This window comes from Triturus cristatus, chromosome 7, assembly GCF_964204655.1.
Source record: "Triturus cristatus chromosome 7, aTriCri1.1, whole genome shotgun sequence".
Classification (NCBI taxonomy): Eukaryota; Metazoa; Chordata; class Amphibia; order Caudata; family Salamandridae; genus Triturus; species Triturus cristatus.
In genome coordinates, this window is record NC_140590.1 from 491,191,555 (window position 1) to 491,218,343 (window position 26,789).

A 26,789-nucleotide genomic window follows, 5' to 3' on the forward strand; every position below is an offset into this window, starting at 1 on the left:
TGATTGTAGTATGCGTTGAAGGGACTACATATGCAGTCATGCGTGCGACACTATGGAGATGCAGGATTCCATCATCCCAAGAAAACTCATGACTGTTTTGACTGCGAGGTGATGATGGGTGAAAAAGAGGTGATGCGAACTGAAACATTTGCACCCTATCTGGACTGGGATAGGCCTTAGCTGTAACTGAGTTTAATGTTGCACTGAATAACTGCTGAATTTGCAAAGGCTGCACATGAGATTTTGCAGTATTGAGTGTATAGCCTAATTTGAGTAGAAGGTGGAATACCTTTTAAGTGTCCTGCAAACATCGCTGGTTAGTGGGACTCTTGATCAGCCATTCGTCTCAGATATAGAACACGCGTCTCATCCTTTCAAAAATGAGCTGCTAACACTGCAAGGCATTTTGTGAATACTCTTGATGCAGTAGCTATTCCAAATGGCAACACCTTGAACTGATAGTGCTATCCGTTTACTGAAAAACAAATATAGCGGTGATGTGCTGGGTGCTTTTAAATGTGTAAGTAGGCGTCTTTGAGGTCTATGGCGGTCATTAAATCTTCTTGCTGTAGCAAAGGGGTTACTTCCTGTCGGGTTACCATATAAACACTTTCAGATAGGATGTATTTATTGAGTGGCCTGAAGTCTAGGATAGGCCTTAAAGTCTTGTCCTTTTTAGGGGTCTGCTGGCGAAAGCAGTGCGCATGCGCAGCTCACGTCATACGAGAGCTTCTTGGAATCAATACAGATTCCAAAGCTCTCGGAGGCGGAGTTGAAGCCCCACCCATCTTTTTGATTGGTTTGCGTCATCTTGCTTGCAAAACGCTGGCTTCTCATTGTAAAGGAGGCTTCTTAGTCCCTCCTTGTTGCCACCTTGTCTTTTTTTGGCCACGCCCACCGGGATTTGATGCGTTACCAGCGGCGTGACACTCTTCTTTATTACTCCCTTTTTTTCTCTCGCTCAGCTTTGGCCGTCAGCCGCGTGTTTACTTTTGCATCTCGCTTTTACTTAAAGTGAAAGCGAGATGCAAAAGTAAACACGCGGTCTCGCGCTCCCCAGCATACAGGTCTGGGCCGTCAAAGCGCCCGTAACTTGCTTTTCTCTCTTTTTAGCCATTTGCAGGAGACTGCGAATGTGAACGGCTGTCGAATCGACCAGCGTTTCCCTGATGAGCGGCATTTGGGATCAGAGCCCAGTTTCGGGAGCGGAGGAGGTGATCCAGCTATGAGCTATGCCGGGTAGCGAGAGGAGGGAGGAGAAGAGTTGCAGCGTGAGTGTCCGGCGGAGAGGTCCTCCTGTATACGTGCTACACTCGAGGAACGAGATCTGGCAAGGTAGAGTAGCATTGGGGGCAAAGCGCCTCGGGGCTGGGCAGCCAACGCGACATGCTCCCTCCCTCGTGACCATGGGTTGCTGTGGGGGTGTTCGTCCCTCGACCCATGGCCGGCTTTCGGAGAGGGGCCGCGTACAGGGGACATAGCTGTGTTTTGTGTTTGTGGCGCTAAGGGAGGGTAGAAGCACAACAAGGCCTTACTAGCAAGAAAATGGTCTTTCAGAGCAGTCTGCACGTAACTTGTGGACGTTGATTAGTGGGGGAAAGATTTCTAGTTCTCCCACTCTTGATTATGCTAATCGAGTAATTCTGTTGGTACCGGTATTGTGGCGTATCCATGTTAGGGGTTTGGTGGCACGCGGCAATATGCGTCCTGTGAGCTCACTATTGTGTTGCCCGGGTTGGCGTTGGATGTCACACCGCGCAACGATCGATGGTAATTTGTACTTGTCTCGTGCGACTGGAGGCGGCCCTGCAGGTAGAACGTGGCCTCGGCTAGAGTGTATTGTGCGCACAGCTTCGAGAAAGACGGGTTTTTATCTCCTCAGCCTGTGCAAGCAGGTCAGGTAGCACTGGAGAGCTGGCGATGCTCCGAGACCTGTGTTCATGTAAGTGTACATCTGATGCTGCGCCACCACCACCTGTTGGAAAGGAAGCTGTCTGCCAACAGCCAGCCTTCCTGGCGGTAAACAGCAGCGGCCTCCAATGTGGGACCGAGTGCTGTTTTATGTTTCTTAATCTCGTTCACAAGTTGTTGCAAGGCACGTTTGTGTGCCGCCCATAGGTATAGCACGCTGTCAGATTGAAGTTACCGAATACCTGTAAATAAGAGACTGCGCGGGATGGCCAATCCATGGAGAAAAGCCTTACAAGGCCTCTTAGCCTCACTCCTCCCCTCCTGACGCCTAGGGCAATGAAACAGAGGGGTGACTGGCCATTTCCACCCATGGTGGCCCCATGTTCTCAGCTACCACCCAAGCAGGTGAGCAACACTAGGATGCTGTCCCCTCTGTGTGCCTTTCGGCCGAAGTGGCCAGCTGCATAGTCTCTGCATTATGCAGTGGCCGACCCATGCCTGCAGTTGTTAGCCTGGTGCAGTGAAGTCAGTGGGATAGTATCCCTGTAGGGGCAATGGGTGAAGGAGGTGTGCATCAGCATCTGTTAATGAGAAATCACGTTAACAAGCATCGACGCAGCCGACATTTTACGATGCACTGAGCTAGAGGTGGGCAGGCTAGGAAGCCGAGCCAAGGGTCTGTATTTGTTCTAAGAGCCAGAGTACGAGCAAAGCCATAAAATATATTTTGTGCAATAGGTTCAGCAAACCGCAGTATTTCTTTAATACAAGAAAGCGTGTCACTTAAGCATATTTAATTATATCACTTTATTGAGTGGCATTCATTAGAAAGGGATACTTTTTAACATGAACTTTGAAACATCCATGCACTGCCCACCCCGGTAAAGATGCTGAGTGAACTGAGACAAGTTGGGTTATGTGCCAGCATCATTTGCCAGCAATGGCTCATTTCACGTCTTGCTGTTTTCGAATATCAACTTCTTTGTTGCGCTTTATACAACACATGTGCTAGTGTCCGTGTACTGTAAAGAATAGATGGACTGGCGCCTGAACCATCGTGACCCTCTAGCACCTAAATACCCCCTCGCGTGACAAGCTGCGCTATAAATCCGCTTGATTGGTCAGTTGAGCACCCCCTGCGGCTGTAAAGGGGATGAAATATTACCATCACAGATAGTTTTTGTTTATTTTGCATTTTGTATCTGTGTTATTCCTCAAAAAGCAAGAAGACCAAGAACAGAAATCTGATATTTTTAAGTATATCCATCTTTGTAAGGCGATTGTGATTTAGGTACATAGTTACCTAGGCGGGTAGTTTTGTTTGCATACTGTCCTCTTGGTGGTCCGTTTTGTATGTGGAGTGCATGCAGCCTCATAGTCTGTACAGTTGCTTGGATGAAGCCACGATACTCCGACTATCTGCTCACTTTATTAAGATAGCCTATATTGGTTTTTAAATGTAGCATGCTTGCATATTTATTTATTGTAATGCATCACTGTGTTAATGAAATACAAATGGCGGAGTTATATTACATTTGTAAATATTTGTATTCCCTCTACCAGTCAGTGGTATGTACTTGCGGATCGATTGGTGAGTGCTGGAGTTCATATAGCCTATTTTCAGCCCCGGATGCAGGGCTTTAAGTGTGCCGGGTCCTGCTGCTGCAGAGCATGGCCAGTTCTAAAAAGCAGGCACTGAAACGGTTCCCTATCGGGCTCCTCTCCCTTTTTGCCCTCACCATCAGGGTGAAAAAAAACCTTAACTCTGCAGCAGTACCCCCCTTCACTGCCTTTGATGCAACTTCACAGTCATGTCAGAACGAAGCAATAGTTGTTCCTTATTTACCTTATGTAACTAACAACCATTGACAAAGCCAATAGTCCTGGCTTGTTGTAGGTGTAATCTTACTTGTATTCTATAGGTGGATGCAAAGAAAGAACCTGCAAAATTCAAGTTGGGCGACACACTATGCTAAACACAGATGTTTTAGCTTATGTGTTTTAAGCCATGCCCTTAATTACATTGGTCATGCCCCTTTGAGAAACTACCCCCCACAGTTTTTTCATCCAACTTATAAGCACTGCCTGGATGCTCCCAGTAACTCAATGTAGTTTACATGTTGAAAGCTTGACTTGAGCAGTAGTGCGGTGTGTATAGGATTACCTCCTAGATTATTTCGGGGATGTTCCAAATCGGGATCTTCACTACAATACCATTGTGAGTATACGCCCAGTGTACCCAGATCCTAACTAGGGTAATGAATCTAATATATGTACTTCCTACAGGTCTTGAATATGTTGACTGCATTCTCCGGCGAATAATGTGTAATTTGGCTTAAATGCTGCATCCGTAGATGGCACTCCCCAATAAACTTCTTCAGTATCTCTGAACACAATGCAAACATCCCTTCAACTCTCCTTTCTTTTTTTGTACCTTGCTCAAAATTCATTATTTTGGGCAGCTTATACTAACTTGTAAAGCAGTACATTTGAGCTACTCTGCAGGATTTTATTTTTGCTATGTATGAGGGTGTGTGGGGTGAAATAAGCAACGCATCACTTCTGCTGTACGTGGCTCAGTTTATTCCATTTTGAGGTCCCATAACCGTGTTACTGAACTTTGAACTAGAGCAGAACGATATGTGCACCATTTTTACGTCAAAACAGTATATTTTAAAACAAAACCAGATACGATATTACAAGACAACAGAACGTACTGTAACGTAATAGAATACAATCTCACATCTTTTGCTGTGTCTTCGGCTGACAGGGGTAACTTGTGTACTTTGCCATTAAATTTAAAACAAGCATTGAAAATACAACAGGTCTCGCCTTTTATTAAGTTAAAGCCATTTGCTTTGCTATACAATAGCATTAGCAAAGCAAATGGCTAACTTAATTAAAGGTGAGACCTATTGCATTTTCAATCCTTGTTTCAAGTAAGGAACTAAAGGGAGTACACCCAGTGTCCTTAGTGTTGTTTTGGGACATGTTCTATGGCCCTTTTTTGAAGCAGAGGTTGGACCTACTCCTGTAGGAGTGTGAGATGTTATGGTGACACATTTTGTATTCGTGGTGGTATTGTAGGTGAGGCAGCTGTAAGTTCTAGCTAGTACTCATCCTTTATGATGGTAAGGACAAATTGATATGTTGTAATGTCTGCCCAGTGTTCGTGATATTGTTGGAGTCATCCCCCTACTGGTGTTAAATTTTGAGGGGGGAGGCTTAGTGGGTCACTGTTTAGTGGCAGTGGTGACTTTGGAGGTGCATCCACGACCACGTACTCTATTTTTGTAATGTGACCTAAATTATGTTCCTCTTGTGGATTGGGACTGGTAGGAACCTAGCTGTTTTTGTGCACTGCCTTTTTCTGTGGAGGTGCTAGTTCTTGATGCTCCTCTATATTGTCCTCTCCAAAGGAGCCCTTCTGTGCTCTAAAGTTTGTAGTGCACCCATGACTTTAGTGGTGTCGTGGTCTTTTACATTTTTTCCCAACATTTCATCTACCTGTGGTCCGAACAAATGTTCACCGTCGAATGGTAGATTAAGTAGATTATGTTGGACATCAGATTTAAAACCGGAGACTCTAAGCCATTTGTGGCGCCTGGCTGATGCTGCTTGTATTCACCTCCCTTGCATCGGATTAATCTAGTGCACATTGTATTGTGGCATTTGTAATAATCTTGCCTTCCTCTACTAGCTGCGCCCTCTTTGCCTGTATTGGTCTGGGAGATGTTAGAGTAGCTCTTGCATTTCATCCAATTGGGTTCTATTGTATCAGGAAAGTAAGCCTAACAAATTGGCAATACGGAGATGGTTGGCCGCTTGTGTGGCACATGTTTTCCTGCTGCATCATCTCCTTATCCTCTCTTTATCGGTTGGTAGAGCATCCACAATGTCCTGAGAATTGGCCCTTTTTCTGGCAACGTGACCCACTAAAGAATCAGGGGGCGCCTGGCCCTTGATGTAGGTAGGATCGGTGGGACAGAACTTCTATTTTTGTGTCTACCCTTGGAGTTATGACTCCAGATTTGACTGGTTGCCTAATTATTTCCTCTGTGGGCTTAAGCATACCCTTTTGCATGGGAAAGAACTCTACTGTCCTTTGATATCTGCTTAGTGCTTTCACTAAGAAATCACCCTCATCCTGCAACGTGTGGCGATACACCATATGATAGTGTGGAGCTCTACTAAAGACCTCATGGTAGGTTGTTGTATCATCTGGCGAAGTACAGGTCGGGAACAGGGACGTCTACAGGGTCTATGTCATGGTGATCCTATGGGTCACTGACAGTATCTGGATCTTTCTGTGGGTGTGGAAAGTTGGAATGTCATAGGGGTAAATGTCATCCCCTATGTCAAAGTCACCCTTTGATGATGGTGCGGGTGATGTGTGCAATTGTCCAGGCAACTGCGTAGGAATTGGTGATACAGCAGCTGCTGGTAATTTGGGAAGGGAAGGAGGAGAGGTTAGAGGTGTGGAGGAAACTGCTAGTGCCCAAGTCTTTATACTTTTCCATGGAGCCTTGGGTGGCCCCATAATTTCTACATCAAAAGTTGTCTTCATTTTAGGAAGGGTGTACATTGGTAGGAGAGGTAGTTTTACCACTACACTGCTGGCGTCTGGATTAATAAACAAGGTCTTTTGCTTTTTGTCAAGTCTTTCTTGCAGTTTGTCAAGAATTAGCGCTCGAGTTTTCTGTTTGGGCTCCAAGAGTGTTTGCCGCAGAGTTTTTCGGCATGAACAGAATGTTTAATGCCAATAGTTTTTTTTACGGCTGATCGTGTTTTTGCACCAAGGGTGTCTTTGGATCCAAAGATGATATTTTCGGTTCAGATGCCTTGTGGAGCTTTCCGGGCGTCAGTTTGCTTTTTCAACACCGCCACCGAGGCAACTTTCCATGCTTTTGGCTTTTCGAAACGTGTTGAATGTTGCTTAAGCTGAGGAACATGTATTTGCTCCTTTGCCTGCTTTTGAATACCACCATGGCCCGAGGGCAGTGGGTTCCATGAGCCATCTTGGATGGTTTAGTGGGGGTCTGTATGACTTTTGCAAGCGTACTGACGTGCTCTTTGGATGTGGACGGGTCATGGTCAGAATCAGAGCATTTGCCACTAGTGGAGAGCAGTATGGGAATGCCCATAGATACATCTAGTGCTTCGGCATCCTCAAGTTCTTCCTTCGGCTCTAGCGACGGCTCCCTGAAGATATCTGGTACACTATCAGCCTGACACTCTTGCACGGTGGAGTGGGCCAACGACATTCTCTCCATTGCCGAAGAGTCTTCTTGGAACGAAAAGCGAGGCACGCCTCACAATGCAACAAGTCGCATTCTGGGGATAAGCACAGATTGCAGACAGAGTGTTAATCCGGCCTGGAGCACGTGGTGTAGCATTTGGGGCAGAAACTGGAAGGCGTCTTTTCCATCCCTCTTGAGTTGTTGAGTGAAGAAGACGGTGACAGAAAAGGAAGTTGAAGTTGAAGTTGAACCGAGCACGGGCGGGCAGATCAAAATACTTGACGGAAACCACTAGGTATTAGTCGTTGTTGAATCTTCTGTTGAAGGGTGATAAACGGGGGTACTGGTACGGGCTCCTGGCCGGAATGGAAGCCTCAATCACAGAGCTCCAAAGTCGACATCTGAACCCAAAGGCATAAAAAAACAATCTAACAAAGGAGCTAATGATCATGCGCACTACAGACTATAGGAGTTACAGTACCTAGTGACTAGAAAGACTTCTTCGAAGAAAAACAAGTTGCAAACGTCCAAGCCCAAAACTAGATGGCAGGAGTATGCTAAGCTCATGTATCTATGGCCAACACATGCTATGAATATAATGTTTCCGTTTTGGTCTAGGAATTTAAACCTGCCCCTTTTCTTTATGACTTTCATATCCCAAATGTCTTAATACTTTTATGGTAGTCTGCAGAGATGAACTGCAAAAAGATTTACAGTGACTCTAAAGACCTAGCCTTTTCTTCAAAATGAATGTCTTGGACTTCCATTCTACCTTCTTATCTCCTACCCACGACTTTCCTACTTCTGAAAATCTGTGATTTTGTTAGTTTCAGGACTCTTGATACTTTTCAGTGGGTTACAGGGTTAATCTTACTAATGTATATTGTTGTAATTATACTTTCTTATTGCTGAAACGCCAAAGAGCGTGTTTAACAAAAGTTAATCTTAACACACATGAACAATTCCCAGCTCAAACTAAAGTCTGGACTTACTTCACAGTCATACTGTCATGCTGGCTCAACCAATAAATGCACGCACAAGCTTTCAAATTTGATGTGAATTCTGAAAGGGTAACTTCTGATGCTACACAGCAGCCTGCGAGTGACCTTAATAAGAACAACTCTGCAGTACATGTGTTTCCTGTGCATTCAGAAAGCTGCTGCACTCTTTTTTTGGTAGACAAGCCTATGGATCTTGGACCTAAAAATGTACGGACCCTTTATCTACTAAGATGAATTTTTCATGACTTTATATAGGGAACAACGCACCCTATCAGAATTCTGTGTGGTGGGATGAGGTACTATGAGGTACTGTGTTGTCAGGGAGAGATTAGCTCTAATGGGCATTTTCCCCAGTACCTCTAATTTGCAATAAGCAATATTATGGGAGAGGAGTCTTTATCACGTTACCCATTTCTTGTATGGTGAAGGGCCAAATTATGAGTGAGGGTTAAGAGCTCATCTAGCACTTATTTCCAATACCTTTGGGGCATGGCGACTACACGAAACGTCTGCAAATGTCAATGTGCCACTTTTTTACTCCTCAACATCAGTCTTACACAACAAGTTAACAAGATCCAGATTGATGGACTAGAGCAAGGGCTCCTTTAAAAATAATGGCGCATACCACACACTTAGATACTCGACTGTGTAAACGTTAAAAGTTAAATTAATTATTCTTTCTCTTTAATACTGGGGTCCGACTTTCAAAGGAGAGCTGGTGTAGATAAGGCCTCCAACCAAATGCATCTTGTCAGCTGTCTGCTTTTGCGAATGCAGCTCTCCCGCTCAGCAATGGTGCATAGTTATGCACATGAACAAAACAGCCTGCAGTCAAACAGCTTGTAGTAATGGATCAATTTATTAGAAATGGATCAAAAATTGCAGAGTCCACACCATGTATCATGACACACAAAATCAGTTGCAAATCCTGCAGCATTATGGGCACTGCAAAAAACAAAGATATAAACAGTAGCAACAGATTAAGTAATGAACTTCCTTAATTACCTCAATCTACTATAGGGCAAGGGCTAAGATGGAGGTCACGATCGGTTTACATTCTTCGTCTGCGTTACATTCCTCTTCAGTCCATACTCTCTGTACTGACTTCGTTCATGGAAAGAGCTTCTTCATATTACAATTTTTGCAGTCTCTAAATGATGTGTCTCACATGTGCAATTACTCGGTTTGAAGGAAGTAAATTTACCAACCTCACAAGGAAGCGAACGCCCTGCAGAGATTCTAACTAGTAACCCTCATAACAGCAGATGTTATTAGCGAAATCTAACTCACCAATTCATCTTTCTCATCTATTACTCCACACTTTTTTTAGCATCAAATTTAATTTTCAATAGGACCTTCAGTATACCAAAATAGCAAAGCAAGTAATTTTTCTCACACTGTAGCATTTGTGGTGGTATTACAGGGAAGTTATTTGCTATTAATGTACCAGCAACATTTCCTTAATGATCAAACTATTATAAAACACTGCAGAAACCTTGAATTGAAAATAACACAAATCTATGTGATCACAAAGGAGTAGGAGTGTATGTGGTGCATCACGTCACAACAAAACAATAGCTCAGCGCCTAGACACCTTTTTATATTGGAGTATTTTATATTTTATTTCATTTACAGGAAAGCCTGACAGAGCCTTTTATAAGGGGTAAAGCAATCATGTAATGGCTGGCTTTCATGGTTTCATATCTATTGGTGTCTAGATAAACATCGCAATAAAGACTCAAGAGCAGCCTATGAAGAAATTACCTAAAGCTTTCCTAGGAACAGCACTTTACGAAATTGTTTTTTTTTTTTTACAGCCAATTTTATTGAGGTTTGTAGGTAAGGACAAACAGCACCATTCAGAGCCACATATGCATCATCAGAATAGGGAGAAAAACACATCTCATTGACATCAAGGTTACAGAAGGAAATCACTAAAAGCATATCCACGTGTGCCTGAAGAGAGGACCACACCATCTCAATCTTAGAGTATCTCGACCCATTTGCCCCACATACGACGAAATTTCTCAGGACATCCTCTGTCCACGTATAGAGGCCGCTCCTGCGCAGCGCACCAATCCACTCCCCGGCACCAGCGCCCTAGAGTGGGAGGAGCAGTGTCCAACCAATGCGCAGCAATGTCCCTCTTGGCGACCACCAGTGCTGTGTAAAGGAAAAGTTTCTCTGCCCTAGAGCATTCCAATCCGTCAGTGTCTCCCAACAGAACATGTATAGGAGCGAGCGGCATCTCCCACCCCAGGACCCCCGTCAGGTCCTGGGTTAACAATTCCCAATATTTCTGGATCGTAGAGCACGACCAAACCATATGGTAGAAATCGGCATGGGGGTGGGCACAACGGGGGCAGTGGGCGTCAGGGCGAAGCCCAGCACGGTGAAGACGCAGAGGTGTGAGGTAGGCAGCGTGCAGAAAGTAAATTTGGACCAGGCGAAGCCTCGCCGACACTGCGATCGTCCTAGGGGCCATCAGGGCGTCCCTCCAGTCTTCATCCTCCAGCACCCCAAGCCAGCCCTCCCACCTCTCGCGGAGTAGGGAAAGGGAATTAGGAGTGTTGATGGTAAGTGAACGGTAGATCCGAGAGACTCCACCCTTCCCTAAGTCCCCAGTCGGTACCTGTGCCTCGGGCGGACTATATTCAGGTAGGGGTGTGCCATCTGCAATGTGGGAAGAAAGGGCATGGCGCAGCTGGCAGTACCGAAAGAATTGAGAGGGATGGAGGGAGTGCTTGGAAGGACCAAATGTGGGTACCGCTCCAGACGTCACCGGGCAAGGATACCCCGATGAGATCCCACTGCCAGAACCCCGGTAGGGAAGCGACTTCACGAAGTCTTGTGCCACACCACAGGGGAGTACAGCGGGTCAGCCTGCCTGTCCATTAAGTATGACGCAGTGAGATATGCCAAGGCAGGAATACGCCGTGCGTGATCTCAGGAAGAGCTCGGGGGATTGCGGTCCCATAAAGCATCCCCTGGATAGAGGAGAAGCCCAAGAGATGAAGTTCCAAGCGATACGCCAGGTCGGACCAGCCGCCATTGAACCAATCATGAATCGTGAGAAGACGAGTCGCTAGATAGTAGAGGTAAAGGTTCGTCATTCCGAGGCCCCCGTCAAACGGTGGGATTCGGCACTGGGCCAGGGCCAGCCTGGACCTCCGTCCTCCCCAAAAGAATTTGGTGGCCATACCGTCCATATCCCGGAACCAAGATCTGGCGAAGGGGAGGTGGGTGTTCTGGAGCATGTACAATGGGGCAGGATCATCATTTTGTACAGTGCAATTCTGCCCAGAAGGTTTAGAGGCAATGTGCGCCATTTAAGAAGATCTGCTCGAACCTGCTTAACCAGCGGGGTGACGTTGAGCTTCCATGCAAGGTCAGGGAGGAGGGAAACCCAAATCCCCAAGTAATTGAAAGACAACCGCCGAAGAGGGATCGATGACTGCCAATCAAAGCATTCGCACGACGCGTGTAAGGAGACAAGGACAGACTTGGCCGGATTGAGCCGCAAGCCAGAAGCTCGTTCAAAAATAGCTAGTGCCCGAAGGCAACGAGGTCCCGACCGGGTGGGGTCCGCCAGGAACAGCAACACGTCATCCACGTATAGCGCGATTTTGTCCTCCGCTAGACCAGGCCATCTCCAGCCAGTCAAGGAATGGTCGCTGCGGAGAAGACAAGCGAACGGCTCCATTGCCAGAGCAAAGAGGATCGGGGAGAGGGGGCATCCCTGCCTCGTGCCCCATCCAATGGGGAAAGGGAGGGATAAAGCACCATTGACGAGGACCTGTGCCCGGGGACAGTGGTAGAGTAGTCTCACCAGGGTACGGAAAGGAGTACCAAAGCCCATCTGCACCAACACCGCTTCCAAGTAGCTCCAGTCAACGGAGTCAAAAGCCTTCTCAAAATCAATAAGGAGAAGGGACAAATATGGAGGAAGCATGTGCCGATTCTCAAGGGCGAGGTGAAGTGCCTGGTCCCCCGTCGAGGCATAAAGCCGCATTGGTCGGGATGGACAAGCTGGGTTAAATGCGGCCGTATGCGATTGGCCAATACGGAAGCGAAGATCTTAAGTTCCGTATTGATGAGTGAAATGGGCCGATAGTCCGAGCAACACTGCGAGGGGGGCTGGGACTTAGGAATCACCACGATGGTAGCAAGATCAGTCTATGGCCGGAATGAGCCACACTCAATCGCTTCCCTGTACATCTCCACGAGAGGCGGAAACAGGCTATCGCGATAGGATGAATAAAACTCCTGGGGGAGCCCGTCCGTCCCAGGAGTTCTACCAGCCGTCAGACGCGAAATGGCGGCTGCTACTTGCGCAGGTGTAAGCGGAAGGTCCAACACGGCTGCGTCCGAGTCGCTAAGAAGAGGGAGAGAGAACCCCTCCCGTCGGAGGTCAAGGAGAGAAAGATCAGGCGGACGCACCGAATAAAGGGTAGCATAGTTGGAGGCAAAGCATTGGGCAACCGCTGCCGGGGCACGGTGAATCGTTCCATCAGTCTGTCATCTCAGGTATGATACGGTTGGCCATAGGATAGGTGGCGAGGCGGTGGAGTAGCTTCCCGTTTTTGTCTCCCCAACTGTACACTCGGGCCACGGACGAACGCCAAAGGAGCTTGGCAGCCTCCATAGAGGTCTGACGCATCTCGTCTTGTAGGAACTCCTGCCTCCGCTCCTGGGCAGCAGATCTCTCGGCAGGGTTCAGCGCCTCAATCAGGGCGGCCTGTGCCTCCAGGCGTGTGAGCTGGGAGTCACGTGCCGCGCAAGTAGGTTTCAGCCGGCCCTTAGCAAACCCCCTAATAGTGGCCTTACCGGCCTCCCAAAGAGTGCGAGAGGAGGACACCGAGCCCTGATTAATGGCAAAATAGCTGGCAAGTTCGGAACCGATGCGGTCCCTGAACTCCTCGTCCTGGAAAACCCAGGCGTTGAGTCGCCAGAGTGGTTGGGAGGCTGGGGGAAGGGCCCATACATGAAGTAGCACTGGGGTATGATCTGAGAGGCCCCTCGGGAGGATAGATATGGCCTGAAGCGATCGACAATCCTGAACCGGCAGGAAAGCATAGTCGAGGCGTGCATGGGTGTGGTGAGAGGCAGAAGTGTGGGTGTATTGCCTAACCGTCGGATACCACAGTCTCCAGGCGTCCCTGAGCCCCAGGCTGGCCATCCATGAGGAGAGAAGACCGGATTGGACAGTCCTGGAAGTAGAGGGAGGGGACGCAATGTCAAGAACAGGGTCCATAATGGCATTAAAGTCGCCCCCCACCACTGTCAGTCCCAGAGGTAAAGCCGCGATCAGCGGGGTAAGTCCGCGGAGGGTAGGGGCAACCGAGCAGGAGGAAAATAAACAGACAGCAAGTTTAGCGGCCGATCCCAGAGGGTCCCTTCCAAAAGAAAAAGCAGCCCTGAGGGTCATGCGTAACCTTACGCGCCACAAGGGGAAGAGCACGACGCACCAGAATTGCCAACCCTCTGGATCCCCTACAAAACCCCGAATGCCAGATCGCGCCATAGCCATAGCGGGCAAGGAAAGGACAGCGTTGGCCTAGTAGATGGGTTTCTTGGAGCATGAGTAGGTCCATCTCTTGGCGCTGGGCGTATCGCAGGACAGCTGCGCGCTTGATTTTGTCCAGCAGGCCGTTAACATTCCAGGCCATTAGCCAGAGCGATGAGAGCACGCTAGAATCGCCAAGGAGGAGGCGGCCATGGGAGGAGCCGGATCGCAAGGCAGTTGAGCTGGGTAAGAAGAGTGCGGAAGTTCCCAGCGCCCATGGATAGATTAGCATAGCGGTGTTTGGGATGTGTCCCCCCCAAGTGCTGTGGATCAAAGGTGGTGCAAGAGATAATAACGTTGAAGAACAAACCAAACAGGAGCAAAGACTCCAATCCCTCCCATCCCCCCACCCCACACTTCAGGAATGGAAGCATCTGTCGCCCGAACATCAACAAAGCACAGAAACACCAAGCTAAAACACTTGTAAACGGGGCAAGACGTGGAGGACCCCTCCCCTTAGTAGGATGTTCAGGTCTATACCAACGGAGAACAGTTAGTGACCAAATGGGGAATTAATCTTGAGCTCAGCCACAGGTCTCGGGCGACCCCGACCAGGAACCTGGACATCGCGTGGGAGGTGAACATCACTGCTGTGTGGTCAGGCCGGTCCGGTGAGAAGAGTCGGACTGTGGGAGAGATCAGTATCCGGAAGACTGATCAGGGAAGGTCGAGGCAAAGCTGAACTGGGGTCGGGGCGGCCCGAGGAGCCAGAGCGCCCTCCGGCCGGAGAGGTCCCCCCCAGAAGGCCCCGTCGCCCACGCCCATGCCTCCTCTGGAGACTCAAAGAAAAGGGATTTGTCCTGGAAGATCACACGCAGCCGCGCAGAGAAGAGGAGCCTGTATTGAATGTTAAGCGAACGCAGCTTCTGCTTGACCTCAGCAAAGGAGCGACGTTGAGATTGGACCTCCCGGGTGTAGTCAGGGAAGACCATTATCGTCAGGTTCTCGTATTTGAGCAGCTGCTTCCTCCGGGATTCGGCCAGGATAGCGTCTGTCCCGGTAGTTGAGGATTCGCAGGATGATAGGGCGCGGAGGGGCGCACGGCTGCGGCCGGGGAACAAGCGACCTATGCGCCCTCTCGATCGTGAACCAGGGGGAGAGCGCACCCTCAGGCATCCAAGAGCGTATCCAACGTTCCACAAACTCCGCTGCCCGACCCTGCTCAACGCCCTCCGAAAATCCAACCAGGCGAAGGTTGTTACGGTGGGCACGATTTTCCGCATCCGCCGGTGGAGCTCCTGAGTGTGGGATTGGAGCCGATTCACCTGGGTCTTGAGCTGTTGCAGGTCATCCTCTACGGCAGACACTCGGGACTCCGCTTCCTTAATCCTGGTGTTGGCGTTGCGAAGGTCCTGCCAGATTAGTGTTATGTCTACACGGACCTCAGCAATTTTGCCCTCGACGAGGACTGCGACGTCTGGATCGCCTGGAGAATCACGGAGAGATCCGGTGTGGCAGGAGCGCCCGCAAGTCCACCGGCAGCCCCAGCATCAGCGGTGGTGAACCGGTCTATCCGAGTTTGGGCAGCCGGGGTCTTGGGTACCTTGTCCCAGACCATGGTAATATCCAGACAGGACTCCAGACAGGACAGGGACGAGACGACGGCTTCCTCGAGACAATCCAGTCAGTCACGAGGCAGGGAAGAGGATGGATAAGAAGGCCAATCGTAATACGCAGGGCCTCACTGGACCTCTGAAGAGTGCCAGGCACACTAGATCATCAGATAAGGGTGTCCGGGGTGGCGTCGATCCCGGGGTGCCACGCGCCGAGGCCCGCTATGGAGGTGGGAGCAGGACGTCACGACTTCAGCGGACAGGTGCCAGAGGACTGGGGGCCCACAGCCAGGACCCCGCTTCCCGAACCGCGCGGCCGATCCAAACCCCTTGCAGCGGCCACAGTCCAAGGGCCCGCACCAGACGGGTGCACCGGGTCAGATGAGCAGGTCGGGCAGTTGAATCAACGCTAGCCCTCCCCAGGGACAAAAAGGCAGGCAGAGCCACCAGGACACCCACGGCTCCAGCCCAGAAGCCCAAGCGCCACTGCCCGAGGCAGCAGTCGAGGATCCACCGACCCTCCGGGGCTCCAGGGGGGACGGGAGGGAGGGGGGGGGGGGTACAAGAAGCCCAGACGGTCCCTGAGCCGGCCCAGGGCCGCACACACCGTCACCCCCCTCTGACGCCTGATCGACGGCCGATCCCCCTCCCAGAGGCCCACTCCCCCGTGAACACCTCACCTCAGTTGTCGCTTGGGGGGAAAGGAAGGTCCCTCAGCGGCTCACAGACATCAGCGCCGCGCGGTCCAGACCCCCAGGAGGTTCAGGCAACGCCCCCCGTCATTGCCGAAACCACAATGCAGCGCCACAGGCCGCTGAAGGGGTCACAGGCAGCAGCAATCCAAGCCGGACCCGGCCATCATCCAGTCCGCCCCGGGGATTCACAGTGGCTCAGGAGGGGCCAACCAGAGCAAGGCGATGGTCCACTGGCGAAGGCAATTCACACTGTCCACAGCAGGAGGCGGGAACCACACAGCCCCTCCGTAGGCCAGTCAGGCTCCAAGTAGCTCCGGGCTCCCGTAATGCAGGGGGGGGGGGGGGGGGGGGGGGAGCCCAAAAAGGCAAACCGGCATCACCCCGGCTCCGCTAGCCTTAGCCGCCCCACCAGTCACGGCAGCCGGGCACAGGAGGGCAGCAAGGCAGCACCCAAGGAGTCGGCAGTCCAGAAGGGCCCACAGGGCGGGGAGTGGAATTCCCAGCGGAAAGACACGGCCAAAGCCGCTGCGAGGAAACAAAGGGACCACAGCACCCTGATAAGTGGAACAATTCCCTGGGATCCTGCTTGAGTAGCCAGCCGAGGCAGGAATAAGCAGCAAGAGGGGGCAAATCCAAGGAAGATATGGTCCAGCTGGAAGGACGTACCCCACTCGAACTTCGTGACCAAGATTGCGGGATGGATGATCAATAACGGGCCACCGGGCTCTGACCCCTGCCCGGGCGGGCAGATGCACTGGAACCACGCAGCGCCGGGATCCGTGGCAGCCGCGGGCAGGGGCGGACCCCTCAAGTGCAAGGAGGGGCCCGAACAAGCAGACAGGCGTCCCCGGGGCGCCCGCAGCGTCAGCTGAATCAGCCGCGGCACCCAGAGAAAGGAGCAGGACTTCAATCCCGCCGGCCGATGCCAGGAGGCCGGCGGCGGAGCGCTGTATAGCAGGACAGGCAGAGGAGGTGATCTGGCGGAGAGTCAGCGGCCGCGGCGGGAGCCGCCATCTTGTGGGAGGCCGTGAGGAGGGCCAGAGCAGGAGAAGCCTCTGCGGCACTGAGGAGCAGCAATCAGCACAGCGGCGGGGGTCTCCGGACGAGCAGGTAGGGAGTGCAGGGTCACAGGGGGCCCGATGGTATGCGGGGTCAGGACGGATGACGGTGGGGTCCGGAGCACTACGAAAGTACGACCGCCATCTTGACGTCCTTGGCCACGCACTAAGAAATTGTTGAGACTTTTCAAATTTAACGCCGATGATTACAAACATAAAACAAACATTATCAAAGTCTGATTTTTATTTTGAGCTATAAGCCAGACCTGATGTCTTTGGTAAAGACTCTGCCAGCACTGAATTTGTATTTCAACACTGACCTAGCAGCACGAGCAAGGAAGGTGCCAAGATCGCTGAAATGCATCAGCGGTTCATTAGCTAAATGTTGGCAGGAACACCAAAGTGGCATTCTTCTAATGAAAACCATTAAAGGACGACCCCATTGCAGGACACCAGCAATTTGTTTCAATGTACAGTGGACCAAGGGGTCTTGCAGTGAAAGAAATACAAGATGTTTTTGTTTTGTAATATTATGCACGTCTTAGATAATATAATGACTGTAGCAAAGTGTGATGATTGAGAGCGTTTTTGAGGTGTACAACTGCACCTTATGCTTTACAAAGGAACTACTTCCTAGGAGGTGGGGCGATCTACCAAGCAGCCAACAGCATGAAGTGAAAGTTGCATACTTCTCTGGGCTGCCCGATGCAGTGATATAAGCTGAAAGGAGCGACTCAAGCAAGCTAATGGATGAATGGGGCTGACCTAAAGGTCTTTGTGTATTTTAGAGAGGTAATTAAGACACCTGCACTGTCAAGCCACGCAAAAACATGGAGAATGTTGTATTATTGAACTTGTCAACCCTGAACTTACAGATAATGCAGCTGGTTTGTTTACCAGGTTATCTACCACACTAATAAGACTTCATTACTACCACCTTTGAAAAACGGAAACTTACAACTGGTATCGAATTGGACAAAATGCTTGAGCATCTTTTTTGCCTACAAGTTTAGATCATTTTTACTATTTATTCACCTCAAAAAAGGCAATTCAGCTTCTGGCCAGACCTTAGAAGCCATTAAGAAAATAATCTGTTGATGGCCATTTACAGACCTACAGAGAGCCACCCCATGCGGTTAGTTCAACTGAATAGAAATGCACTATGTTAATAAAAAGACCACAAAAACAAAACAAAATTCATGATTTTAAAAGCAGCATGCATCTTATCGTTTTAAAAATATTCATTTACCCATACACAACGTAGGGAATATCACTTTTTCCTGCCTAATAGAAAAAAGAAAATAACATTTGTAACAACGTGCATCAACTTGGACTACATTCTGTGTAATGCATTCAAAACAAAATTGCACATAATCTGGACAACACCACTGTAAAATAACTTCTGGTCTTCAATACTGGGGCATCGTTGGAGCTCTAAAAGCGATCATTAACAGTTATGTCTAAACAAATATATCACGAGTATCTACAGATATTCAAGGTTTTTTTAGTCCTATATATTTGAAGGTGCCTTTGGAAATCCCAATCAAAAATCCCAAGCCCTTTTCTGAAGTGCAGTAGTAGGCATGTAAAAGAGTAATTGGGAAACATTTTGTTAAAAGTTTATTTGAAAGTGAACAAAGACTGTTACGTTTTATAACGCATCTGAGGTCTGTCTCCTAATGACACCAATGCCTCTACAATGAAGGGGATTCACTATTCAGATCTCAATCCTATACCTTGTGTTTGGTGTTTTAACCTTTGAAACACTAAGTAGGTATGTTTTTGTGGCAGGGGTTATTCCACTGACAGGGAGTCTGCTGGGAATGCAGGCAAGACAGGTGAAACAGATTATATAATTTTAATGTTTAAATATTAAATAACCGTTTCAATGTATAACCAACTGATGATCTGAATTTACACATCTGGTAGATTATAACAGGGACAGAGAGGAGGGATACGGATAAGAAAATACACCACATTTCAGTACCTGAGCTACAATCTGAAGACGTTTATGCTCTTTGCAATCTAGGAGAGGTGGATAGGCACAATTGGCTGTCTGTATGATATTACATAAATGAGTATTATCTGATGCTGGGGTACAAAAACAGGGTTTCTGCTGGCAATGTGGCGATCCAGTTTCTAAAAAGTGGCAGCGTTCATAAACTAGGGTGACCAACTGTCATGGGTGCAAATTCAGGACGGCGAGTGTAAAAATTCAGGATAGAAGGTCAAAATTCAGGACAAAAATTAGGGACAAAAGATACATTTTACAGACATCAGAGGAGGTCATGCAATAGCATATAAGTAAAAAGAACAAGCATTGGCATAGCCAATAGGTCTTGCATTAATTAAGTTTGAGCTATTGGCATTGCTAAATATTGCAACACCAATTGCAACCAAAGGCTATAAATTGTAGGCCCAAAAAATGTGTATTTATTTTTGTAGCAATGGTGGCATGCTGCGCTTTAGATGAATATGTTTAAAAGTAAACTGCGCCATACTGCGATTGCTACAATAGTTAATTGTGAATGCGTTAACAATTGATGTGTGCACGGATGGCTGGTGGTGTGGGTGCTGGTAGAAATTGTGCACTGATGGCTGGTGGTGTGTGTGCCTGGTGGAAGTTTGCACTGCCGGGTGGTGGTGTGTGTGCCTGGTGGAAGCGTACACTGACGGCTGGTGGTGTGTGTGCCTGGTGGAAGCGTGCACTAACTGCTGGTGGTGTGTGCCTGGTGAAAGCGTGCACTGACGGCTGGTGGTGTGTGTGTGTGTGTGTGCCTGGTGAAAGCGTGCACGGACGGCTGGTGGTGTTTGTGCCTGTTGAAAGCGTGCACTTACGTCTGGTGGTGTTTGTGCCCGGTGAAAGCGTGCACCGACGACTGATTGTCTCTGTGCCTGCTGAAAGTGTGCACTGACGGTGAGGTTGTGTGTGTGTGTGGTTGTATGTGTGGTTGTGTGTGTCATTGTGGTTGTGTGTGTGGTTGTGGGGTGTGTGTGTGTGTGTGTGGTGTGGTTGTGTGTGTTGTGGTTGTGTGTGTGGTTGTTTTTGTGTTGTGTGTGGGTGTGTGTGTATGGTTGTGTCACAGGGCAGCAAAGGGGACAGAAGGAGAAAGGCACAGAATCACGGGGGCAGAAGGAGAAAAAGGCACAGAATCACAGGGGCAGCGAAGGGGACAGGAGAAAACAAGTACTATTGCATTGCAAATGTTTTTTTGTTTTGTTTGGGGTGGATGTATGTGGGTTGGATTGGGATGGCACCTCTCTAGGAAAACAAAGGGGATGGATGCACATTAATAGCTCCTGAGAAGGGTGGACAACGAATAGTTTCTTACCTGTCGGTGTAGTTTTGCAGCTTGAAGATCTTTCTGGATTCACTATGCTGTGCATTATTCCGCGATCTGGTGGTTAGGTCCGGATTCGTAGTCTTTCCTTTGTTTTTTTTTTTTGTAGCCCAGGTGGGCGTCGACGTCCCACCATTTGGTGCACCTCTCGTGACGTCGTCGTGCTTCCTGAGGAAGTCCCACCTTTGGGGAGCCATCTTCGGGTTCTTTTTTCCTCTCGTTTTCTTTTTTAACCCTAGGCGAATGATTAAATTATATGTCCACTTTTCTGTAGTATTTCATTCCTTCTGTTCTTCTTTGTTTTCCCCCCTCTTCCTCCAGCCTCATCTTCCTGGCGGCGGTGGGTGGGTTCGCTAGTGAATCCAGAAAGATCTTCAAGCTGCAAAACTACACAGACAGGTAAGAAACTATTCGTTTAGCAGCGTGAATCTTTCTGGATTCACTATGCTGTGCATAGACTTTGTAGCGGTTTGTTATCTTTGTGGCGGCTGGGTGGTAGATGAGCGTTGGTCGTTGAATATGTGTTGAAGCACCTTCTGTCCTACTTGTGCTTCCTTGTTCATCTGTATGTCCACGCAGTAGTGCTTGGTGAACGTGTGCACTGAAGCCCAGGTTGCCGCCAGGCATATGTCCTGAATGGGCGTGTTTGCCAGAAAGGCAATGGTTGCCCCCTTCTTCCTTGTGGAGTAGCTCCTGTCCTGCCTGTTTGTGGCAAAACTGTATAGTCAGTGCAATCCATCTAGCAACGGTGCCCTTTGTCACTGGTCTACCCATGAAACTCGTTGCAAAGGACACAAAGAGCTGCTTAGTTTTTCTGTGCTCCTTGGTCCTCTCAATGTAGTGCATCACCGCTCTTCTAGCGTCTAGAGTGTGTAGAGCCTTTTCTGTGTTCGAAGTTGGGTTTTGAAAGAAACTCGGTATCTGAATACTCTGGTTCATATGGAACGCCGACACGACTTTAGGCATGAAGTGCGGGTCCGTTCTCAGGACAACCCTATCCTTGTGTAGCTGTATGTAGGGCTCTTGTAGCGTTAGTGCTTGCAGCTCGCTCACCCTGCGTAGCGAGGTTATGGCTACCAGAAATGCCGTTTTCATAGTCAACATTTGCATTGAGGCCTTGTGGATGGGTTCAAACGCACCGTTTGAACCTAAGCTCCGTTAGGACCACGTTGAGGTTCCATGCCGGCGGCGGCAACCTCTTAGGTGGCGCGATTCTTTTCGCTCCTTCCATGAATCTCTTGACTACCTGCGACGTAAAGAAACTTCCACCTTTCTCCCCTCTTGTGTAGGCTTCTATCGCCGCTAGGTGTACCCTTAGGGAGGTCGAGCATAGGTTACTTTTCAGAAGGTGCATGAGGTATCTCAGCACTGTTGAGTCCTTTGTCATTTTATTTTGCAGCCCATTTTTCCTGCACCATATTGTAAATCTTTTCCATTTCGCACTATAGTATTTGCGTGTAGTTGGTCTCCTTGCCTCTCGCAGCACTCGCATAGTGCTTGGAGGCAATCTAAGGTCCGCAAACTCCAAGTCTTCAGGAGCCATGCCGCCAGGCTGAGGCTCTCTGGTTCTGGATGTAGAACCTCTCCGTTCTGCATGGAGAGCAGGTCCTTTCTTCTCGTGAATCTGTGGGGATTGCCTTGAGCCATTTCTAGAATTTGGGAGAACCAAGTCTGCCTTGCCCACTGTGGTGCCACCAGGATCAGTGTCATGTTGCTGGTTCTGCACTTGTCGAGCACCCTGTGTAACAGTGGTATCGGCGGAAAAGCGTAGGCAAATGTCCCTGACCAGCTTATCCATAGGGCATTCCCTTGGGATTGCTGATCTGGTTGCCTGGACGCGAAGCTTTGGCATTTTGCATTCTGGCGTGTTGCAAACAGGTCTATTGTGGGAGTTCCCCATTTCTGGAAAAGCTTCTGCGTTTCGTGCCCATTGAGCTCCCACTCGTGTGAAGCCGAGGTATGCCTGCTTAGCCAGTCTGCCTCCACATTGTCCTTCCCTGGTAGGTGAATTGCCAGCAGGTCTATCTTGAGAGGTATGGCCCATCTCCAAATCTCCTGTGCCAGAGTGGAAAGGGGGAACGACTGTGTCCCACCCTGTTTGTTGATATAAAACATGGTTGTGGTGTTGTCCGTTTGAATCAACACTCTCTGGTTGTACAGGTGCTTCTGGAATGCCCTCAGTGCTAGCAGGACAGTCTTCAATTCCAGGTAATTGATATGTCTGACCGCATCTGCCGGAGCCCACAGACCCCTCACTCTGAGTTTGTCCATGTGTGCTCCCCATCCCTTTTGAGATTTGTCCGTGGTGATGGTCACAGTTGGGTTTGGTGGTGCCAGGCTTTATCCTGTAGTTATGTTGTCCCTGTTCCACCAAGTTCTCTTCCTGCACTGCGTGCGTAACAACCACTAGATCTTCCTAACTTCCGCTTGCTTGTGACCATTGCTGTTGTAGCCATTCTTGGAATGGTCTCATGTGAAGTCGTACATTCGGGACCAGGTGGATACATGACGCCATCATGCCCATGATCTTGATCACTATTCTCACTGTCAGACATCGCCCCTTCTGGTAGAGGCGCGTCTCCTTCAGTAGGGCTGCTGCTCTCCTGTCGCTGGGCACGACCGTTCTGTTTATGGTGTTGATCTTTGCTCCCAGGAAAATCTTCACCTGTTCTGGGTTCATTGATGACTTCCCCCAGTGTATCGAGAACCCCAGGTTCGTCAGTGTCTTTGTCACCCGTGCTGCGTGTTTCTCGCACTTCTCGTGGGTGTTTGCTTTGATCAGCCAGTCGTCTAGGTAAGGGTACACATGAATCCCCTTCCTTCGTAGGTATGCTGCGACTGCCGACAGGCATTTCGTGAATACCCTTGGTGCTGATTTCAGACCGAAGGCCAGGGTCGTGAATTGGTAATGATCCTGGTTGATGCTGAATCTTAAAAGACTTTTGTGCCTTCTGTTTATTGGGATGTGCAGGTAGGCATCTTTGAGATCCACGGTGGACATGAAGTCTCCGTCCCTTATTTGGGGCAGCACCTCCTGTAGTGATGTCATTTTGAACTTCTGTGTTCTGATGAATTTGTTTAGATATCGCAGGTCCAGGATGGGTCTGAGATTTCCGTCTACTTTCGGTACCACGAAGTAGTTAGAGTAGACCCCTTTGTTCCTTTCCTTGTAAGGCACTGGCTCGATGGCTCTCTTTTCGAGCAGCTTCAGTGTTTCTTCTCTGAGTTGAGCAAGCTCTTGACCTGAGCGTTGCCTTCTTTTTGGTTTTCTGTTTGGAGGCGTTCCCTCCAAGTCCACGCAGTAACCGTGTTGCATGACGTTCAGTATCCACTTGTCTGTGGTTATACGTTGCCATTCCTGTAGGTAGAGACCCAGTCTTCCGCCTACCGGTGTTGGATGCTCGTAGGTGATCGGGTCTCGTCCCCCCCGTTGTTTTTGCATTGCGCCTCACCCCTGGGGGTATGTTGGGGGTGAGCGTCCCCATGCGTGCCGAGTCACTTAGATGAGGGTTGGTCACCCCCTCGTCTCCTTTGGCCACGTCCGTTTCCCCTCCCGCGAAAGGACTGGCCCCGAGGCTGGTACTGCCAGTTTTGTTTTTGCTGACCTTGCTGGCTGTGACTGTCACCCTTCTGTCCTTGCTGGAACGTCTGGTGCGACGCTCCCTGCTGGTTGCCTCCTCTACCGTAGGGTCTCCTAGTTGGAGTGCCTCTTCTCATCCCCCTGAACTGTAGGGCCCCCATGGACCTCGCCGTCTCGTTCCCTTTCTTCAGCTGGGTGAGCTTTTCGTCCACTGTTGCCCCGAATAGCGTTTCCCCGTTGAAAGGAGCGTTTAGTATGTTGCTCTGCACCTCCTGTTTGAATCCAGAGATTCCCAGCCAGGCCAGTCTTCGTTCGGTGATCCCTATGGCCATCAGTCTGCTTGAAGTTTCCGCCCCGTCCAATGCAGTCTTAATGCACGAGTTGGCTATATTTTTACCTTCTTCCACAAGGTGGGAGGCTCTTTGGCGGTACTCTTCAGGGAGGTGTTTGACTAGTTCCCCCATCTCGTCCCAGTGCTGGTACTGGTGTCGATTGAGAAGCGCATTGGAGTTCGCCATGCGCATTGCGGCGTTCCTTTCGACCTTCCTCCCAGTGAGGTCCATCCTCCTGCTTTCCTTATCGGGGGTGGCCCCCGAGGTCGCTGGCACGTTGGCCCTTCTCCTGGCCGTGGAAGCGATGATAGAGTCGGCAGTGACCGCTCCCTTGATGTAAGGCGGGTCCCGGGAGGAGTGCTTGTACTTCTTCTCCGTCCTGGGCGTGATGGACCGGCATGTTGCTGGTTCCTTAAAGGCCTCCTTCACACACTTTGGAGCATGGGAAGGAACTGGCTCCTCGTCTGAATGGGGAGCAGAGTCTCGAGAAGGAAATCAGCTTTCGGTTTCTCCTCGTCCAGTTTTACCCCAAAGGCTGCTGCAGCACTCCTGACGACCATATTGTACACCCCGATGTCGTCGGGCGGCGAAGGCCTCGAAGGATACGTGTCCACGGGCTCTTCGGGATTTTCGGCGTCGATGTCTTGCCATTCCAGCTCGTGAGTGGTTGATGGCGCCGAGCCGTAGAACGACTGCTGGTCGTCTTCCTCGTCTTCGCCTTCATAGTAGGGGCCTTCTTCCTCCTCTTCAGGATCTCTCGGCAGCCCTTCGGCGTCGAATTCGTCCTGTTCCTCGATCTCGACGACGTCCGCCGACGAAGTCGTTGGAATTCTGAATTGTTTCATTTTGGCGCCGAACTCCTTCTTCCTCTGAAGGATGCTCTCCATCTCCGCCTCGAGCCTTCTCTTCTTTTTCTCCATCTCGGAGATGCTTTCGACGTCGACCGCAGGTCTTTTCGACGGAGCTTGCGTCGACGCTGGCTTGTCTTTCTGCATCGAACGCCCCGTTTCGTGGGCTATCTTCGACGAACTCTGCCTTTCGGCACCAGGGAGTCCTTTTCGCAGGATCCGCTCGGCCCTTTGTCCATGGATCCACCCTTGGTCGTCGAAATTTTCGGCGCCGGTGCTCCGTTTGAGGACTTTGACTCAGATTTTCGAGAGTCACTCTCAGGTTTGAGACCCTTTCGGGGGTTTTGAACTCGACGATTCTCTTACCTAGTCAGGCGTTTTCTTGTCGGTCTCTACGACCGTGAAGCTATCAGGTCCCTCAGCGATGTTGTCCTAATCGTCGGTGGAGAGGCCCAGATCGTAAAGCGACGGGGCCTTACCCTTGCCTTCCATGCTGAAGTTGGCTCTTCTCTGGCGTTCTCTCACCCGGAGCGTCTTCGGCGCGAAAGCTGAACAGGCGTTGCAGTCCTTGCTCAGGTGGTCGATCGGTAGGCAAAGGTTGCAGACCGGATGCTGGTCCTTCTGCGCGAACTTGTGGTGGCAGTTAGGGCAGAATTTGAATGGTGTCTTGTCCATTGCGCTCAGAGCCTCTGAGTGCGCATTTTCCAAGGGCGTCGAAGAAAATTCGTGAAAACTCTTCCTTCTTCGCGTCCCGGATGTAAGTTATTCCTCTCTGTGATCTTCAGTAGTTCTTTCCTCGACGAAACTCGCGTTTTCTCCTTCTTCCTTCGATTGAAATCCTGGAGCTTCTCGATGACGATCCAGACCCAACGGCGGAAAAAAGAATCTGAAGATGGCGCCCTAAAGGTGGGACTTCCGCAGGAAGCACGACGACGTCACAAGAGGTGCACCAAATGGTGGGACGTCGACGCCCACCTGGGCTACAAAAAAAAAAACCAAAGGAAAGACTACGAATCCGGACCCAGCCACCAGATCGCGGAATAAAGCACAGCATAGTGAATCCAGAAATATTCACGCTGCAAAACCATAGTTATAGGTGTTCTGCAACACACCAGAGCCCACTAGCTCTAAACGGAGAAGGGTCCCAGGTGGCAGAGCTCTACTTGAAAAGGGAAGAAGCAACTCTAAGGAGGGACGATAGGTGAAACTGGCAAACAAGAAGTGTTGAAAGTTCACAGCGGAAAAGGGTTGTAGAAAACATTAGAAAGAAGCAGCACAGAAGAGACTTGATGAGCGGAAGTGTTTAACGCCAAAGTAAACAACTGAATCTGTACAAACATCTCAGCAATTATTTAAAGCATTTTTTCTCACCTTGCTACCCCGACTTTTAAAATGTGGACCACGCAGATGTTTTCAAAACATTTACGCTTTCAAAAAACGTTTGTCAACAACTTTATCACAGACAGAAAATGTAAAACCTGAAAGTCTGAATTCAGAGGGCTACAGGGTGGGGGGAACCAGAGGAAAATGGCTTGCTAGTAACTTCCTAAATTGGCTCCACTGCTTTGTCACAGATGTTATTTTGTCGATCCCTGCCTTAAACGTAAAAATATGTTCAAGGCAAAATTTATAGATCGGAAACGCCAAAAAGCTATTCCCGATCA

The 26,789-nt window shown here is 49.5% G+C and overlaps 1 protein-coding gene across 3 annotated transcripts in view; it reads right to left on the minus strand.

The window, feature by feature from the left end:
* NDEL1 (nudE neurodevelopment protein 1 like 1) overlaps positions 1–26,789 on the minus strand; it is a 399,246-nt gene that overhangs the window by 10,338 nt on the left and 362,119 nt on the right. The window contains exon 9 of one of the 3 annotated variants that reach the window (XM_085616846.1): positions 18,274–18,308. The exons of the other annotated variants lie outside the window; for them this stretch is intronic. Coding sequence (XP_085472972.1) covers positions 18,274–18,308 — 35 coding nt within the window. The remainder of the gene's footprint in view (positions 1–18,273; positions 18,309–26,789) is intronic. 3 annotated transcript variants of the gene reach the window in all.